Here is a 17564-nt window from a genome sequence, read left to right on the forward strand (position 1 = left end):
GAGGCGAAGGAAGGCCCCCGCGGAGGACGGCCGGCTTGGCCTCAGTTTCCGATGAAGGCTGGATGGAGGGGACTCTGGGGGAGCCTCGCCGGCGGCAGCAGCAGCGGGAACATCGGCAGCTTCCCTCCCAAGGCCGGGAGGAGGGAGACGAGGAGGGTGAGCCAGGCTGGGCGCGGGGCCGGCCTGCCTTCCTGCCTTCTCGGCCGGCTTCCAGCCCCGCAGCAGGGGTGCCTCCCCTCCGCTTCTCCCCCTTGACTGACTGAGGAGAGGGAGGCCGCTAGCCAGCCCGGCCCGAAGGAAGCCAGGTCCCAAAGCCACGGACGAAAGAGGCCACTTGGAGACCGCTTGAACCGCCCTGGCTCCAGCCGAGGGCATTCTGGGAGTTGGAGTTGATTTGCCAGCCGCCTCAGGTTCCCTCGGGAGAAAGGCGGGCTAGGAAGCCCAGAGAGAAACAGATAAATGGGGTTTTTTTTTGGGGGGGGGGGGGTTGGGCTCTGTGGCCATGTTCTAGAAGAGCTTACGCCAGCCATCTGTGGCTGGCATCTTCAGAGAATGCTGGCATGGAGGAGAGTGGGGTGTATGTGTGTGTATACACACGCACACACACACAGTGTGTGACCCTTGGTTGAGAGGGAGTGAGTTCCATGTTAATCTGTGTGTTGCTCTGTTGTTGAATGGTAAGGCCAAGACCCTCTCAACCTAGAGTCACACAGTAGGTAGGTAGATAGATAGACCCCACTCTCTTCCATGCCAGCATCCTCTGAAGATGCCAGCCACAGATGCTGGCGAAACGTCAGGAAGAAACTCTTCTAGAACATGGCCACAGAGCCCCAAAAACCCATTAAAAACTATGGAAGCCGGCCATGAAAGCCTTTGACTTCACAGTAAATAAATAATAATTTTGTGAGACATTGAGCCTTTCAGAGAGAGCTCTAGTGCCACCACAAACTACCATTCCCAGGATTCCCAAGCACTCAGCCAGGGCAGTTGAAGCCATCTCCAGGATGATGCTGCTTTCACTGCCACAGATCCATGCTAGGATTTGTAGTTCATTGGCGCACCAGAGCTCTCTGACAGAGAAGGGCTCAGTCGCTTACAAAGCGACACTTCCCAGGATTCCCTAGCCTTGAGCCAGGGCAGTTGAAGCAGTCTCAGACTGGGTGATTTCTCCAGTGTGCAGACGCAGCCTGACTTCCACCTGGCCTCAGAAGCATCCTGTGATTTAGGCTGGGTTCGCACTGCAGTTTGACACTGCTTTAACTGCCCTGGCTCCATGTTGTGGACCGCTGTCATTTGTAGTTTAGCAGTTCTCACAGCTACGTGTGGATTTGTGCCTTGAAGAAAATGGGCCAGGCATTTGTTATGTTATGTTCCCAGTATGTAATTCGATCCAGTATTGTCTGTACACAGCCACCATAGCCGTTGACCATATTCCTTGGGGATTCTGGGAAACAATCTCCCCCCACCACCAAAAAGGAAGATTTCTAGGCTCTGATGTGTGGCTTGGAAATGCTGAAGGTCTGCCTATCTCCTTCCCCAGGGGAGCCATTCCTTGTGGCTGAGCTGAAACCAGGGCGGCCTCAGCAATACAACTGGAAATCAAGCTGTGAGACGTGGAGCGTGGCCTTCTCCCCAGACGGCGCCTGGTTTGCCTGGTCTCAGGGCCACTGCATTGTCAAGTTGCTTCCTTGGCCGTTGGAGGGGATTGAGCAGTGAGTATCTGCATTGGCTTGTTGTTGTGGGCCTTCAAGTCATTTTTGACTTATGGCGACCCCAATGCAGACCTGTTACGGGGTTTTCTAGGGCTGAGAGGGTGTGACTCACCCACAGTCACCCAATGGGTTTCCATGGCTGAGCGGGAATTGAACCCTGGTCTCCAGACTCATAGCCCAAGGCTCAAACCACTACACCACACTGGCTCTCATCTGCATTGCCACCTCCTGTCAGATCAACCTGGTCTTCCAGCGTGTAGGGAGTTGTTGGGATTCTCCACCTAGAGGAGGTGAGAATGGGCTTGATCAGGGCCGACAAACCGAAGCTTAATCCAGACAAAATGGGTAGCAGGGCCTTCTCTATGGTGGCTTCCCATTTGTGAAATTGCTTCTCGAATGAGAGAAGTTTGGCCTTCTCCTTCTTTCCTTTTAGATAGGCTCTGGAAGACTGTTACTGTTGAACCGAGAGAATCAGAAATACTGCTGCTGTGCTGTAAACTACCCAGAGATTGAATGATGTAAAGTGTTTATTAATCAGGATCCCAAAATATGTGCAATAATATATTGTATATTTAAAGATTCTTTAGAAATGGGTTAAAAGCCAGTTTTAAAACCCAAGGCCAGACAGAATAAAGCCGTTCTGTCTGCTAGGAGTTGAACAAGGACGGAACCTGCTTGGTTTCTCTGGAGAGCTAGCTCTGCAATTGAGTTTGCTGTCCCTTGGCTCACCAGTATAGCCTTTTGGAGTGGTTGAACACAGAACTGTATTCCAGACAGATTCATATGGGAGAAAGTAGATGTTAGCTACCTTGGTACCAAGACAGTTAGATCCTGACCTGCCCATAACATGTTTTGTAGATTTCTGAGAGTGCAGGGAAGTGGTGGCATTGAATGGTTGTAGCTCTTGCTTTGATTTGGTTGCACAAGCTGAACCCATAGCGTTATACAGCAGCTGTGCTAAGCTAGATGTGATTCTAGATGGATCAGTGGTCTGCTTCAAATGGTCAAGCTTTTTTTGGTGGGTTTTTCGGGCTCTGTGGCCATGTTCTAGAAGAGTCCAACGCATTCTGCGGGTAATATGCTCGATTTGGTTTTTTGTACGAGCATGGAAAATCCGTGGGCGGAAATAACCAACATTTCCCCCCTGTCATGGACGGATCATTTCCTTGTGGAGGCAGCGATCAAGGCGTCTACCCAGATCCCCCTCGGAGGTGGCGGACCTATTAGAATGGTCCACCCACGAAGGCTGATGGAACCCAAAAGGTTCCAGGAAGCCCTAGAGGGGCTTATGGATGGAAATGACGGCGATTCTGTTGATGTCTTGACCGGTATTTGGGATACCGGCCTCTCCAAGGCTATACACAGTATCGCTCCCAAGCGCCCTCTCAGGCCTGCTTCCAAACGAAAGCCCTGGTATACAGAAGACCTCCGGGCACGGAAGCGGGTTCTGCGACGGCTAGAGCACCGCTGGCGGAAACACCAGTGCTTATCCGACCAGACTCTCCTAGACCATCTTTTGAAGGACTATGGAGAGGCGATACGTGCAGCTAAGAATTCGTTCTATGCTGCACGTGTCGCGTCCGCGGAGTCGCGTCCGGCAGAGTTGTTCAGGGTAGTGAGGGAGCTAACTCAGCTCCCTCCTGCCCCGAACCAGATCCTTGAACCTTCTAAGGCCTGCTGCGACCAATTTAACAACTTCTTTGCGGATAAAATCTCTCGGATAAGCGAAGGTCTTGAGGCCAGCCTTAGAGCAGAACCTAGAGTAGAGGTATCCAGGGCATCCGTGAACTTGGTTAGTCTGGATCAGTTTGAGTCTGTCAGTACCGAGGATGTGGACAAGATCCTTGGAAGTGTTAGGAAGACAACATGCCCTCTCGATCCCTGTCCCTCATGGCTAGCGGCACAGGGGGGCCCAGCTGTAACTTTGCTGTTACAGCGGATTATTAACACCTCACTGAGGGATGGGCAATTTCCAACAAATTTGAAATTGGCCGTAGTTAAACCTCTATTAAAAAAGCCCTCCCTCGACCCCCTGTTGCATAACAATTATCGGCCTATTTCGCTATTGCCATTTCTGGGGAAGGTGATCGAGCGGGCGGTTGCAATCCAACTTCAATCGATCTTGGATGAAACGGAATATCTAGACCCATTTCAAACCGGCTTTCGGGCGGGTTATGGGGTTGAGACTGCTATGGTCGCCTTGGTCGATGATCTCCGTCTGGGCATGGACAGGGGAAGCGTGTCCCTGTTAGTGCTCTTGGACATCTCAGCGGCTTTCGATACCATAGACCATGGTATCCTTCTGGGACGCCTGGCGGAGGTGGGAATCGGGGGCACTGCGCTCCAGTGGTTCCGGTCCTACCTCTCCGGGAGGTCCCAGATGGTGCAGCTGGGAGACGTGCGCTCCGACGAGAGGACCCTTACATCTGGGGTCCCTCAAGGAGCCATTCTGTCTCCCATGCTTTTCAACATTTACATGAAACCGCTGGGAGAGATCATCCGGAGACATGGGGCGCGGTGTTATCAGTACGCTGATGACACCCAAATAGTCTTCTCTATGTCTCCGACTGATGCAGTGACCGGGATTGGCGTCTCTCCTCTCGTGGCCTGTCTGGAGTCGGTAATGGGCTGGATGAGGGACAACAGACTCAGCCTGAATCCAGAGAAGACGGAAGTACTCGTGATAGGTTCCCCCGGTCCGGGGTTGGCGGTGGTTCCACCAGTCCTGAATGGAATCACGCTTTCCGTGAAGGACTCTGTACGCAGCCTGGGGGTGCTCCTGGACTCGTCGCTCCACCTTACATCTCAGGTGGATGCGACGGTCAGGAGCACCTGTTATCAGCTCCGGCTGATACGCCAGCTGCGTCCCTACCTCGACCGGGGAGACCTTGAAACGGTTGTACATGCCCTGGTAACCTCTCGTTTGGATTTCTGCAACGCGCTCTACATGGGGCAACCCTTGTACCATACCCGGAAGCTGCAACTTGTGCAGAATATGACAGCCCGTCTGGTTACTGGCACTGCCAGGGCCAGTCATATAACACCAGTCCTTAAAGACTTACATTGGCTGCCTATTCGCTTCCGGGCGCAATACAAGGTGTTGGTTATCACCTATAAAGCCCTAAATGGCTTGGGCCCAGGATATCTGGAGGACCGCCTCTCTCCGTACAATCCGCCCCGCACACTCAGATCATCAGGGCAGCTATTGTTAACCGTTCCAGAGGCGAAATATAGTTCTACCACCAGGAGGGCTTTCTCCATCTCAGCCCCCAACCTCTGGAACGCGCTGCCCTTCGAGCTCCGCTCAGCCACCTCCCTAGCCCAATTTAGGAAGGGGCTAAAGACCCACTTATTTGAACAAGCTTACCCCTGACCAGCTACTCTCCCCCCCCCTCCCCTTGTCAGCACTGTCTTGCCGGCATGGACATTTTATTATTTTTATTAATCTGTTTTTAATGTTTTGTATGACCTGTTGTTATATTGTTGGAACTGTTGTTCACCGCCCTGGTTTTTAGAAGGACGGTATATAAATAAAGTTTTATTATTATTATTATTATTATAGTTTCTTCCTGATGTTACATCATGCCAGCCATAGATGCTGGTGAAATGTCAGGAAGAAACTCTTCTAGAACAAGGTCACAGAGCCCGAAAAACCCACAAAAAACGATGGATGCTGGCCATGAAAGCCTTCAACTTCACATTGGTCTAGCTTTTACACAGCAGTTTGCTTTGAGCCACTCACAGTTCATGATTTTTGAACCAGGAATTGAACAAGGGTAGTTGATATCTTCCTTGGACTGCCCTAGGCTCTCTGCAAAATGATCTACCTTATCACTCAGTGAGACTGGGTGTGATTGTTCCCATTTTCCAGACAGGGCATTGAAGGGGAGCATGAACTGCTTGCCCAGATCGTTGCACTGTGGCAACGGGTTGGATTTTGCATCACCAGTGTGGCATAGTGTGTTCTTGATAGTGTGGGCTGATCAGTGAGAAGGAGCATTTCCCTTTAGATGTGGAGAAAATGAGACAACATGCTTTTGAATTCACTGATATTCCCTCCCATCTGCTTCACACAGGAACTGCAAAGCTTTAGAGTGCAAGAACCAATACACTAAATCAGAGTCCAGGGGGCGAGGTGGGTCCAAGGAGAAGACACTGGAATGTGGGAAGATTGTCTGGGGTTTGGCTTTCAGCTCATGGCTCCCTACCCACTCAAGGAAGCGCATCCTACGGGGACCAAGTACTACATGTTTGGTCCTTGCCACGGGACTGAACGATGGCCAGATTAAAATCTGGGAGGTGCAGACAGGTAAATTGGTTTTGTTGTCATTTGCTGGGAAACTGGGATAGTTCCAGAATTTGTTCCAGTGTAATCTGCTGTGTCTTTTAATCCTGTAACCTGTTACTAAAAGAGACTGGAAAGGTCATTGCCCACTGTGGACCTGGCATGTTATTGTTATAAACGCTAATCTTGAACTATTCAAAGAGTATGAAAACTTGTAATGCAGGAGCAGAGGCCCTTCTTTGGCCCAGGGCTGAATTCTAATTGGGGAAAGATTGGGGGGGGGGGAGCATTCTAGCATCGGATGGCACTAAGGGCATGGCGTGAAGCCAAAGCAAGATGGGTGGAAAATGAAATAGATGTGTATCTTATCAGTGTGCTCTCGTGTAAGAGCTTTAAGGTGTAGAAAGCATAGTTTGTTTCTGTATGTGTGTCATAATGTGGTGTCATATTGAGGCTGGAGCAATAGGACCTGGAGCAGTGGATCCAAACTCTAAGAAAAGATATTTCACCTAAACATTAGGAAGGACGTCCTGACAGTAAGAGATGTTTGACAGTGGAAGATGCTCTCTTGGATTGTGGTGCAGCCTCCTTCTTTGGAGGTCTTTAAACAGAGGCTGGATGGCCATCTGTCGGGGATGCTTTGGTTGTGTATTCCTGCATGGCAGAATGGGGTTGGAATGGGTGGCCCTTAGGGTCTCTTCCAGTTCTATGATTCTATGATAATCTGTTCTATGATGTCTTCTCAGGAGTAAGTCCCAGAACAAATCCTAACCCAAACCAGAGCTTTTGTTCTTGGCAAAATGTTTCTAATGCTTTTAAATACCTTCTTATTTTTGATCATAGATAAGGACAGACAGATCAGTGGGCTGGACAGACAACTTCTGAAGGTCATTTCCCCTCCTTTAATATACTGGCAGTGCAGCTAGTTAACGCCTCCAAAAACAGTCATTCTTTGCTCCCTGCTGAGAGCAGCTCACAAAGCCTATGGCAGTCTCTCCCCAGTACGCTGCTTAGATAACACAAACCAGGATGGAGGGGCTCCCCTGTTGTTTCTCTGCATCCAAACCTCTCTCCTCTAGCTCTTCCTGCTTACTCAGTGGAGAGGTGGGGTCTTCTCCTCTTTGCAAGAAGCTCACCTGCTGGGAGAAACCCCTGCTGTCCTTTTCCAAAGCTTTCTGAAAGACTTTGTGTCCCTTTGAAGCCTCGTGTGCTTGCTGGAAGGATTGGCAAAGATCTCTCTTCCATGCATGAAGCTTTAGAAGGAATAGAAACAGCAAGGCTCTATCGGTCCTTTACCAAAGCTTTCTGCAAGTCAGAAGAATCTTTTCCCCATCATTGCACAGGCAGATTTCTGGCTTGCAGGATCTACCTTTTCCCTCATAGGGTAGAAATCTATAACCATAGCCATATGCAAAAGTTTGAAAGCAGATGAATCCTTAAAATCAAAGGTCAGGGTCCCTCCAAGCACATGCTTAGCCCACTGCTGGGAAGTTACCTTTTTGTGTTGCAGAATCCTCCAGCACCATGGCCATTGATCAAGATGACAAGGGAATTCTGGGAACCATAATCTGAACCATTCATAATTTGGCCATCCACTAAATCAATTCAACAATTAATTTTCAGTGCAATACTGGGATGTGCACAGCAAACCCTTTTGGAGACAAATTGACTCATTTATCCACTCCCACCTTTTATTATCTTGAGGGAGGAAGCAATTTGTTTTAGTTCTTGTTAAACCACTGGAGATAGAAATCTGTTGATTTATGGGAAATCACTTGGAAAACTACCAGTAGATACAGATCTACATTCTGCCTTCCTGCTATAAAGTACATCAGAGATTACAAAAGTTAAACGAATCAACAGGCACAAGAGTTTGAACTGGGGCGAGAGTTGTGCAGCCCACATCCACATGCAGCCAAGAGTGATTCCTACAGCTGTTTGCACACACCCTCTCCGTTTTTTAATTCTGGGCAAAACCAGAATTGTATTTCAGAAGCCTCCAGGGGGTGTGATTTTCCATTAATTTTGTCCCCCTCCCCCCTGCACCTCAAAAGGACTCGAAATCGCAATTTTTAAAAATGGCTAAGTGTGTCTATCAGGTGCCCAGTGGTGTCTTAAAATGGGTAGTGACAGTTCTAGACCTTCCACAACAGGCTACCTCAAATTGCTGCCAAATTATCGGGAACAAAAGGGAGGTCTTAGGTTGATTCTCCTGCACCTATCACAAGCAATTAGGACAACTATCCTAAAGAGTTATCATAATATATCTCCAGTTTAGATTTGTTTTGTTCGGGAGGTGATGGCTGTTTGTTGTCGTTTGTAGGTCGCTTGTTGTTCAGCCTCTCAGGGCATCAAGATGTGGTGAGAGACCTAAGCTTCGTACCTGGTGAGAGTGGCTCAATCCTGGTCTCTGCATCCCGTGACAAAACCTTGCGCATCTGGGACCTGAGTCAAAATGGTAGGAGCAAGTAATGTGGTCTTTGACCAAAGAACGGACACTTTTGGGATGCAAGGCGGACGTTGTTTGCTTCTCAAGTCAGGATTGGTTAGTTGGGGAGACAGAGCAGCCCAGCATTTTAATGGTACATTAGGAGGTGAGGGTGGGGTGCTGAGTCATCTGACAGCTTACCAACATCAACACTGATCCACTAAGGTAGACTGCTGACACTCTCTTTATATTCACTGAGCCTGAGTCAAGAAAAACCCAAACCTACACTAGACAATCTGAGATTCTTAGAGCCAAGGGCCTAACATGCATCCACTGGTCCAGAGCCTTTGAAACAAAACCAGAAAGAGCAGCATGTGAAGAAATGGCCAAGACAGGATTTAGTACTGAGGCAACTACAGTACAACAGACTTAACACCAAATTAGACGGATGGGTTTAGTTACACATAACATAGGGAAAGCTTTAGTATTAGCAAAGAGCATGGACAAAGTGAGAAGGTCCTTTTTCACTTTATGTTCTGGGCAACTACATTGAGTCAAAGTAAACAGTCAAGAGGATAAAGGCCTCAAGCCTTTGTGTAGAGATGGACATGAAGTTTCTCGTGGCAGTCTCCTAACACCCAGATTGCTTTTGCTCGGGAAAACTAGATATTCTTTGACTAGGCTTCTTCAGGCACATGTGTGCAGGTAAGAAATTTACAGGCTGCTAAGAAACCACTGGTAACCATAAGACTGTTGAAACTTGCGAAATATGATTTCCCCTCAGAGCATAGAAATCTACAGCCGTAGCCAGGTGCAAAAGACTGCAAGCAGACAAATCTATAGAATTAAAGGTCAGGTCTCATGACATGAATCATATTTCAAGAGCTGCTGCCTTTGGACTATGTTCATGTGTTTAGTTATCTCGTGAACAGCCAGTCCTTATGCTTTTTCTCTTATCTTCTATGCACTTTCTTCTTCCTCCCAACCTCTTTTTTCTTTGTCAATCTTTCTTGGTCTTCCCCCTGCTGATTCAGTTTTCATCGCTCCTAACTCTCCACCCCACGATTACCGGACACCTGGAGGGTATTTCTCCCTTGCTCTTTCCCAGATTCCCAAATCCAGACAGCCACATTTGCAGATTATTTACAGATTATTTGTTCATTGTGCAAATTATGTAGTGGATAGTAAAAAGGTTGACCAGCACACACCCTATTTTCCCACTCAAAAGCTTAATAGATAAGAAACAAAAGATATTTCTTAACTTTTTTCATATAATACAGAGGTGTGCTCCTTTTAGCTCACAGTGTTTTGTACACCCAGTGACCATTCTTCACCACCTTTTCTCCTGACCAAGCTTCTATGCCTTTAATAGCTGCAGGAGATGTAGGGATCCTACAAGTATAGCATTCTCAAGAGTAGGGGTTCCATAACATTTGGAATACTACTTGTGAGATTTAAAATGGCCTAATGGTGCCTGTGCTCACTCATGCTAACATTCTCTCTCTAAAAGTGGGGACAAGCATACTGATACTATTCGGGGCTACAGTCAGGATTACTGAAGAAAAGTGTTTTGTATTCCCCCACAAAAGTGTGAAAATATTTCAGACTATAGCTCTCAGAATCCTCCAGCTGTGACTGAACACACTGACAGGTGTAATGGTCAGAATAGTGTAAAATAGTTTCTGGTAAGGCTAGAATCATAAGGTATGTCTACACTATGCTGTTAGTGGTTTCGTACTACTTTAATTGCCATGGCTACATCCTAATGAGGACTCCTGGGATTTGCAGTTTGAGAATTCCCTGCTACAGAGTTCCCATCCATTCCTTTAAACTACAGTTCCCAAGATACCTTGTGTGACTCTTCACCAAAAAATTATACTCAGTCCCTCTCCTCTCAAGATACCTTGCCACTTTCCAAATACCCTACAAAAGTCCTACTTCCAACATGCCCCACTATTGGCCAGGCTGGCTGGGCTGATGAAAACTGAAGTTCAACAACATCTGGAGAGCCACAGGTTGCCTAGTGCTGGGCTCAATCATGGCTTGCTGTGCTAGTGCAATTTCTGTGCTGGCTTTGTGAAAATGATACTGCTCTACAAGCTGTGCTCATGCCTGCCCCCTCTTTCACTATTTTACACAGGGAAGCAACTGAAGGTGCTGTCTGGACATGTGCAGTGGGTCTACTGTTGCCGCATCTCTCCTGATGGTCAGATGTTGTGCTCTGCTGCTGGAGAGAAATCTGTGAGTCTGTTTTCTACAAGGGCAAAAGGGAAAGGGAACAGGTATGGCCATTGGATCCCATAGTGACAGCAACTGTGACCAGCAATGCTTAGGGAACCTGCATTGGAACTAGACCACGGATAGGGAAGAAATTTGTATGGTTCCCATTTTAATGCCAAGTTGCCCTGGACTGTGGCCAGCACACACAAACAACACTGATAAGGATGGCTCAGCAAAGTAATTAGCAAGCAACTGGAAACAGTCCACAAACCTGCAAGGAGTGAGAGTTAAAGAGCAAGCCGAAAGCCAGAGCCGAAGTCAGGAAAACAGAGGTCAGAGTAGTCAGTCCAGTCCAGGGTAGCCAGAAGTAGCAAGAGTCCAGTCCATTCCAAGGTCAAGAGTCAAGGCAACAAGGAGTCAGGATACACAGAGCCAGTGCCGGCAGCAATCACACCAAAGGATCATGCAATAAACTCTGGCACCAAGTTAGCATCTCACAGGTGGTTAAGTAGGAGATTCTCTCCTTGGTGCCAGCTGAGGCTTGTTTGCCAATTGTCTCTCAGCAATCCTCCTGGACCTGCGCCTGCCAGCACTCTCAGCCCTGTGTTGCATAAAGGAGGGAACCTCCAGGCCTGGTTCCTCCCCAGAGTCACCACTAGGCTGCTGTACCACTAGAGGAATCCCATCAGCACTAGGACCTGGCTGGACCTCCTCCTCTGGGGCTGAGAGATCAGGGCTGGGCTCTGACAGAACAGGATTAGCACCTGGTGTAGCCTCAATTACCCCTTGCACTGGAGGAGCCCCATCCTCATCCTCTGAGATCTGCTCTTGGCTGGCCATGACACAAGTAACCTAATTTTGAACTTTCACACACATTCCTCAGCTATCCTTCCATCCTGTCCCTAGTTCTAGATCAGTTCTGGAGCAGAACAATTTCCTTTTTGCTGCCCCTATAGTTGAGAGGTCCAGTAGTTTCCATGATGTATATTCAAGTGTGGATCAGCCTCTTCTCCCATTCTACCAAAGTTCACCTACTTTGATTCATACTTCTGTTCTTCTTTTTGTGCTTTCTGCTCTTGGTAGGCCCTGCTCTGGAGTATGCGTTCATACAGCCTCCTCCGACGATTAGAAGGGCACCAGGGCTGTGTTGTGTCCTGCGACTTTTCACCAGACTCAGCTCTTCTAGCAACTGCCTCATATGACACATTTGTGATACTCTGGGACCCCTGTACGGGGGAGCAGCTGAGATCCCTCTGGTAAGTGAGGCAGCAGTCTACTAGAGGGCTTGGGGAAGTGCTACAGATCTGGCCTTGCCAGTGAAGCTGACATTTCAGGGAGAGGGATTACCATTTATGCAAGGTCAGCCTGAGGCGGACAAACAAATGGCAACCTAGTATCCCAGTCAAGAGCCTAGTATCCAAGAGTCTTCATGTTACTTTGAGACCTGTGGCAGAAAATGGCCCAACCTCTCTGCCTGTCTTTCTTCCTTCCTAGCCACATTCCATTACAGCCCCCTCTGGACCACAACAGCGACTTCCATGCCAGCTCCCTGCGATCCGTGTGCTTCTCACCTGAAGGCCTCTATCTTGCAACTGTGGCAGATGACAGGTAAAACATGCTAGCAACGGAATTCTGAGACTTGTATTAAAAATGTAAGTTCTCCAAATGGTATAACTGGCTATCCAAACCTCCTTTATCTTTTTTTTAGACTTCTGAGGATCTGGGCTTTAGAGCTTGGCAGCCCAGTTGCCTTTGCCCCGGTGAAGAATGGTCTGTGTTGCACCTATTATCCACATGGTGGGATCATTGCCACAGGGTATGTTCTGGGCCAAGCAGCCAAGTACTACATAGTTCAGTTATTGTTACATTAAATCTATGGACCTATTGCGTGCCACTCCCACCCCCTTTAGTCTACCTTGTGTACAAAGTTTGGAGTTTGTACAGTCGACCCCCGGGTTACGAAATTAATTCGTTCCGGCGCCATTTTCGTAACCCAGAAGTCTTTCGTTAGCCGAATCCCCATAGGCGCTAATGGGGGAAAAGCCGCGGCTCTGCCGCGGCTCCATTTAAAATAGCGCCGGCTTTTTTCGCAACCCGGGGAAACCTTCGTAACCCGGAAATAATTAATTAATTTTTTTTTTTCGTAACCCGGAAATTTCGTATCGCGGCGCGTTCGTATCCCGGGGTACCACTGTAATCTCATTTTAGTGTAGTGCTTTCAAAGGCTTTGTCAGTGCAGCATAAAATCTAGCTGATTTTGCCAAGCTGATAAGCCTTTAGGCACTGCCGGACTGCATGGCTACCATCTGAGGACTAGTACAGAGAAGCTCATTACCAGAAGGCTGGCCACTAGGTGATGAATTAGCCATAGCCACTGTCCACACAATGACACTGTGAAATAGTTGTGATCTGCATCAATTGTGGGAAGAGGTGTACCGGACTGGTGAATTTACAGGCCTTCAGGATATGTGAGTAACTTTACATTTATTCAGTACATGTATATACTTTCCTAATTTTATGGTGTCCAAGCTGGTGTATCGGCTTCCCAATTGGTTTCCCATCTACAGGTTGACCAGATCCGATGGGGCTGACCATGGTCCTCTGGTTGTGCTTCTCTGCTTTAAAACTGGTTCAGGGGTACTAAGCACCTCAGCCTTAGGCAGCAAAATATTTTGAAATAACTCTGCTTTTACTTCAGAGAATAGCTTCTGCATCCTCTGCTCCCCATTTCTTATTACAGGACAAGAGATGGCCATATCCAGTTTTGGACAGCTCCCCAGGTGCTTTCCTCCCTTAAACACCTGTGCCGCAAAGTTCTCCGGGGATGCTACACAACATATCAAGTTCTGGCACTTCCCATTCCAAAGAAAATGAAGGAATTTCTCACCTACAGGACTTTGTGAGGTTAACTGGTTTGATGAAGGTGTCCTGTCAGCTGCTGACTGCTTTTCAGCAGAGTGGCCTTGCCAGGACTCATGCAGTAGCCTTGTGCTCTGCAACATAGAGAGGGCAAAGGTGTGAGGACTTGTGTGGTAAGGTACCTTTTATATCCAGGGATGTGGCTACACTTGTTGGCTACAGAAAAACCCAGGTCTCATTTGCACGAGCCGCAAGGAAAAAATGGATTGGTTTTCAGCATATTTCACTTGGAAATTCCCATCCATAGGCTACAAGTTTCTCCAGGACTCTTCTGTATTTAACACACATGCTCTATGGATTTGGATTACTATTATTTGATAGTGAAGAGGCTGCTTTGGGTTTAAGAGAAACTGGCTGTGTATCATTTCCTTTAAGCTGAATGAAGATGAAACTATTTCATCCTTTCTACTTTGACATTTTCAGCAAGTGCACCTGATATTTAGCTTTCACATGGGAGGACTGGTGATCAAAGCTGTTCACTCTGAACTTCTTTCATGGATCTTACAAGGATCTTGGATTTTATCAGGTGTTGGCTTCAGAGTTGGAGGGCATATTGCAACATACCTGGTTGCATAGAACTATTGGGGTAGCTTTCAAGCTAGTCACAGCAACACTTGCTGAAGCTCTGGATAACACTTCTCCCACTGGGTTCAGAGATGAGGCAAGGCACTATGTCCCCCCGCCCCCAAACCCATATTTGCAAGCAAGGAGGATCCCGAACAAAATCCTCTTAAAGTATATGTTGGCCCCTCTGGAGGGCTACACCCATTTTCAAGCCCCTTTCCCCTGCAAAAGTTTAAAGATCTTTTCTTTTGTTCTCTAATTGGCCAGTAGTGCCCCTTCACAGCTTGTCGGACGTACTAATGGCCACTTTGCTGTGTTCTGGAGGCCTTTTTTACATTCCCTATAGCTGTTCTAAGCCTCGGCTGGCTTTATTTCTAAGTGGGTGGTGGCCAATTATTTTATTCCTCTTTGGAAGAAAAAGCCCTGCCCAGAGCTAAGGAAGGTCAGCCCTCCTCAGAGGCTTCCAAATACAACAAAATAGCTAATTTCACATCCAAAATCTTCGGCAAATGCTACTGTGCCTTTTGGGCATATTCAAAAACGGCCTGGAAGGCCAGACAGTCCTTTACATGGAAGCAGTCCTCTTCAGCATAGAGAGGTCAGGCTATTACATCTCAGCATCCCAACATGGATTTACTTTCATTTTAAGGATCCTGAGATTTTAAGAATCCAATCATGTTCAGGTTGGGTGGAAGCAGGGCTTTCATTCCAGACTTTTATGAACATTGATATGAAGTACTGTATTACGTATAGACTAGCTAAGGCAGTCTGAATTTTCTGATAATCATGGGGGAAATGTTGTGTGCCTTCAAGTTAACCCTATCGCAGGGTTTTCTTGGCAAGATCTCTTTAGAAATTTGGTATTGCCATCTTCTGAGGCTGAGAGAGGGAGTTTCCCAGGGACACCCAGTGGGTTACTATGGCTAACTGGTATTTGACCCCAACTCTCCCAGTCCTAGTCCAACACTCAACTGCACCATGTTGGCTCTCCATGGGGTGTGGATGTGGAGAATTATCACCTGCCATTTTACAGTAGTCATATATCACCCCTGCAGCCCAGTGTGGACTTTTTTGCTTTATACCATACCCTTGCTTTCAGTGGGCTGTACAACTATATTCTGGTACTGTCGTATGTCACTTTTGAAATTACACTACTGAACATGCATCAGGATGCAAAGTGTATTTGAGAAGGTGCTGGTGAATATAATGTTAAAAATAAATGATCAACTGTTTTTTCAGGATACAGTAGGTGGAAACGTATATGGCTTCTGGAGGCGAAAAACTTGTTTTTAAAATATGCTTCAATAGTCCCTCTAGCCAAACTGCAATAAAGTGCTTAGACTGAACTAGCTCTGTTCTTTCTCTTTTTTCACCTTGGAATGTTTGCACTGGCAGAGTCCAATAAAAATGGCATTTTGGCAAACACAAATGCCATGTTTCCTAGTGAAATATGGATTTTTGGGGGGGGAAAATACTTCAGTAATACAAATCTGTGGTCAAGTAAAAATATGGGAATTGAATGCAAGGCCTTTCTCTTCTACAGCACTTTGTAATCATTCTGTCACAAGCGTTACTAGCCCCCAGAAACCAGCTTCCCTAAAATTAAGATGTTTTTGAAAGGATTAATGCAATACCCAAAAGCCTCCAATGCCTGCCCCTTCTGGCACTTACAACACATTTCAAATACTTCACACTTTCCAACAGAAAAACCTAACTTTTATTATTTCTTACTGTCTTTGCTACCAGTCAGGTCATGACCACTGGAGCTGTGGCCTACTTTTAGTCTATACAGACCCTTCCATCTCAAAGAAGCTCCATGCAGGTTATATGGCTAACACTGTCACTTTTCTTCCCCTGCATGTTTTTTTTTTAAAGATGCAATCTTTGCCCAATGAAGCATGTGAGATGCAAGGGATCTAGGAGACTTAGTGGGCCACAGGCTGAAACATGCAACAGCAATGTGATGTGGCAGCTAAGAAACCCAATGCAATTCTAGGCTGCATCAATAGGAGTATATCGTCTAGACTGAAGGAACTAAACCGCTCTATTCTGCTTTGGTCAAACCTCATAGGGGAAAATTCCCTCTGCTAAAGGTCTCCAAGTCACCACCCATCAAAAAATTCTTCTATTCTAACATAGCAGCCTATATCAATCTATAAAATGACAATTCTGATTAGCAATCTTTCCCCAAGGTAGGAGTCCATTTTGGTTTTGTTAACACATTCAAGAGCCTTCCACTAAACGTGAAGACAAATAGTAGAGGTTGAAAATATTATGTTGACTACGGTTCCCCTAACTCCTCAGAAAGCATAGGGCTTATAGGGGTTATTTAAAAGCAAATTATCCAAGTCTTAAGAGAAATGAGGCCAAAGGAACAGGAGCCGTAGCCATGTACAAAGAAGTAAGGGCTTTTTTACTCTGCACTTTTGACAAGCAGAGTTTAAAAATTCATTCTGCTTGGTACAGCAGTGTTAACACTCATCTGCCATTCCATTCAGTCCACTCTAGTAACACCAGAAGGAAAGTCACTGATCACTACAGGCCACAGATGGCTGAATTTCAGCCTTAGCAATGCCTATGGAGAATGCTGGAAGCTGCAGTCCAACAACAGCTGGGGTTCTAAGGAAGTGGCCAAAACACTAAAAACAGCTTCATTAAGCTTCAGCTGCAATGAGGTCTCTGGTGACCTGGAAGGCACCAACAAGAGCCCCCAGCTGGATCTTCTCACTTGTCCCCACAGCTAGATGATGCCTGAAAGAGAAGAGAATGGAGGATGAGTTCCCTAGCTGACAGGCATTTGCTTTAAAAACCTGCTTGATAAATAAAAACAGCCTACTAAGGTGCTAAAGCAATTTTGGGTTGGAGGAAGCGTTAAGGACAGGCCTTCTAAAAGTAGTTCAGCCACAGACTTTTGACTATGTAGTCACTTCCTGCAGTCCCAGACCAATCTTGCTTTTCAGTTTAGGTAGTTTACCAGCCCTCATGGCACAGACAAGCATTCTGAAGTTGAACCTCATACTGCGCACATCCCTTGCCTGACTCATCCCTGCCTCTGCTTCCTTCTTCCAGATTGTGCAAAGCTCCCTACAACAAAAATGCCACATACTTGTAAATGCCTCTTAGGTTTAGAACTGTAAAACAATATACCCGTTAAAGTAGAACCTAACCATATCCACATTATCCTAAATGTTCAATTTAAAGGAGAGAAGAGCGGGAATTTCAGATCCAAGAAAAATACATATGAAGTCTCATAGCTCCACAGCAGCTATATCTAATGCTTTTCGGTGTAAGGGAAAGCTGTGCCTCCAACTCGTAGCCTTCTCCCCAAAGACACTTACTCAATATCTGCCATCTTGATCAGCAACTGGATTCGAACTGATGATGGAAAGTCAACTGCAGGATAGTAAAGACAACAACAGCAATGCTTTACAGAGGA

At 46.9% G+C, this 17564-nt stretch overlaps 2 protein-coding genes across 2 annotated transcripts in view; one reads left to right on the top strand and one right to left on the bottom strand.

Annotated features, from left to right (window-relative positions):
- On the top strand, positions 1-15474 carry WSB2 (WD repeat and SOCS box containing 2). Its single transcript, XM_042441738.1, has 9 exons — positions 1-156; positions 1541-1712; positions 5789-6021; positions 8321-8455; positions 10566-10666; positions 11729-11901; positions 12140-12253; positions 12354-12461; positions 13386-15474. The coding sequence occupies exons 1-9, from the start codon at positions 63-65 to the stop codon at positions 13546-13548; spliced, it is 1293 nt and encodes a 430-aa protein (XP_042297672.1). The 5' UTR covers positions 1-62; the 3' UTR covers positions 13549-15474.
- RFC5 (replication factor C subunit 5) overlaps positions 15294-17564 on the bottom strand; it is a 15503-nt gene continuing 13232 nt past the window's right edge. Inside the window, exons 10-11 of the mRNA XM_042441740.1 lie at positions 17467-17521; positions 15294-16879 (exon numbers count right to left, since the gene is read on the bottom strand). Coding sequence (XP_042297674.1) covers positions 16783-16879; positions 17467-17521 — 152 coding nt within the window. The 3' untranslated portion in view covers positions 15294-16782. The remainder of the gene's footprint in view (positions 16880-17466; positions 17522-17564) is intronic.

The sequence above is a fragment of the Sceloporus undulatus genome, chromosome 10, assembly GCF_019175285.1.
Source record: "Sceloporus undulatus isolate JIND9_A2432 ecotype Alabama chromosome 10, SceUnd_v1.1, whole genome shotgun sequence".
Lineage (NCBI taxonomy): Eukaryota > Metazoa > Chordata > Lepidosauria > Squamata > Phrynosomatidae > Sceloporus > Sceloporus undulatus.

Bases quoted from the DNA above. Each gene is read 5' to 3' on its own strand.
- WSB2 (XM_042441738.1), top strand. From the start codon at position 63: ATGGAGGGGACTCTGGGGGAGCCTCGCCGGCGGCAGCAGCAGCGGGAA. The intron at 6,022-8,320 runs GTAAATTGGTTT...TGTCGTTTGTAG, and splicing joins AATCTGGGAGGTGCAGACAG to GTCGCTTGTTGTTCAGCCTC. The intron at 12,254-12,353 runs GTAAAACATGCT...TCTTTTTTTTAG, and splicing joins GCAACTGTGGCAGATGACAG to ACTTCTGAGGATCTGGGCTT.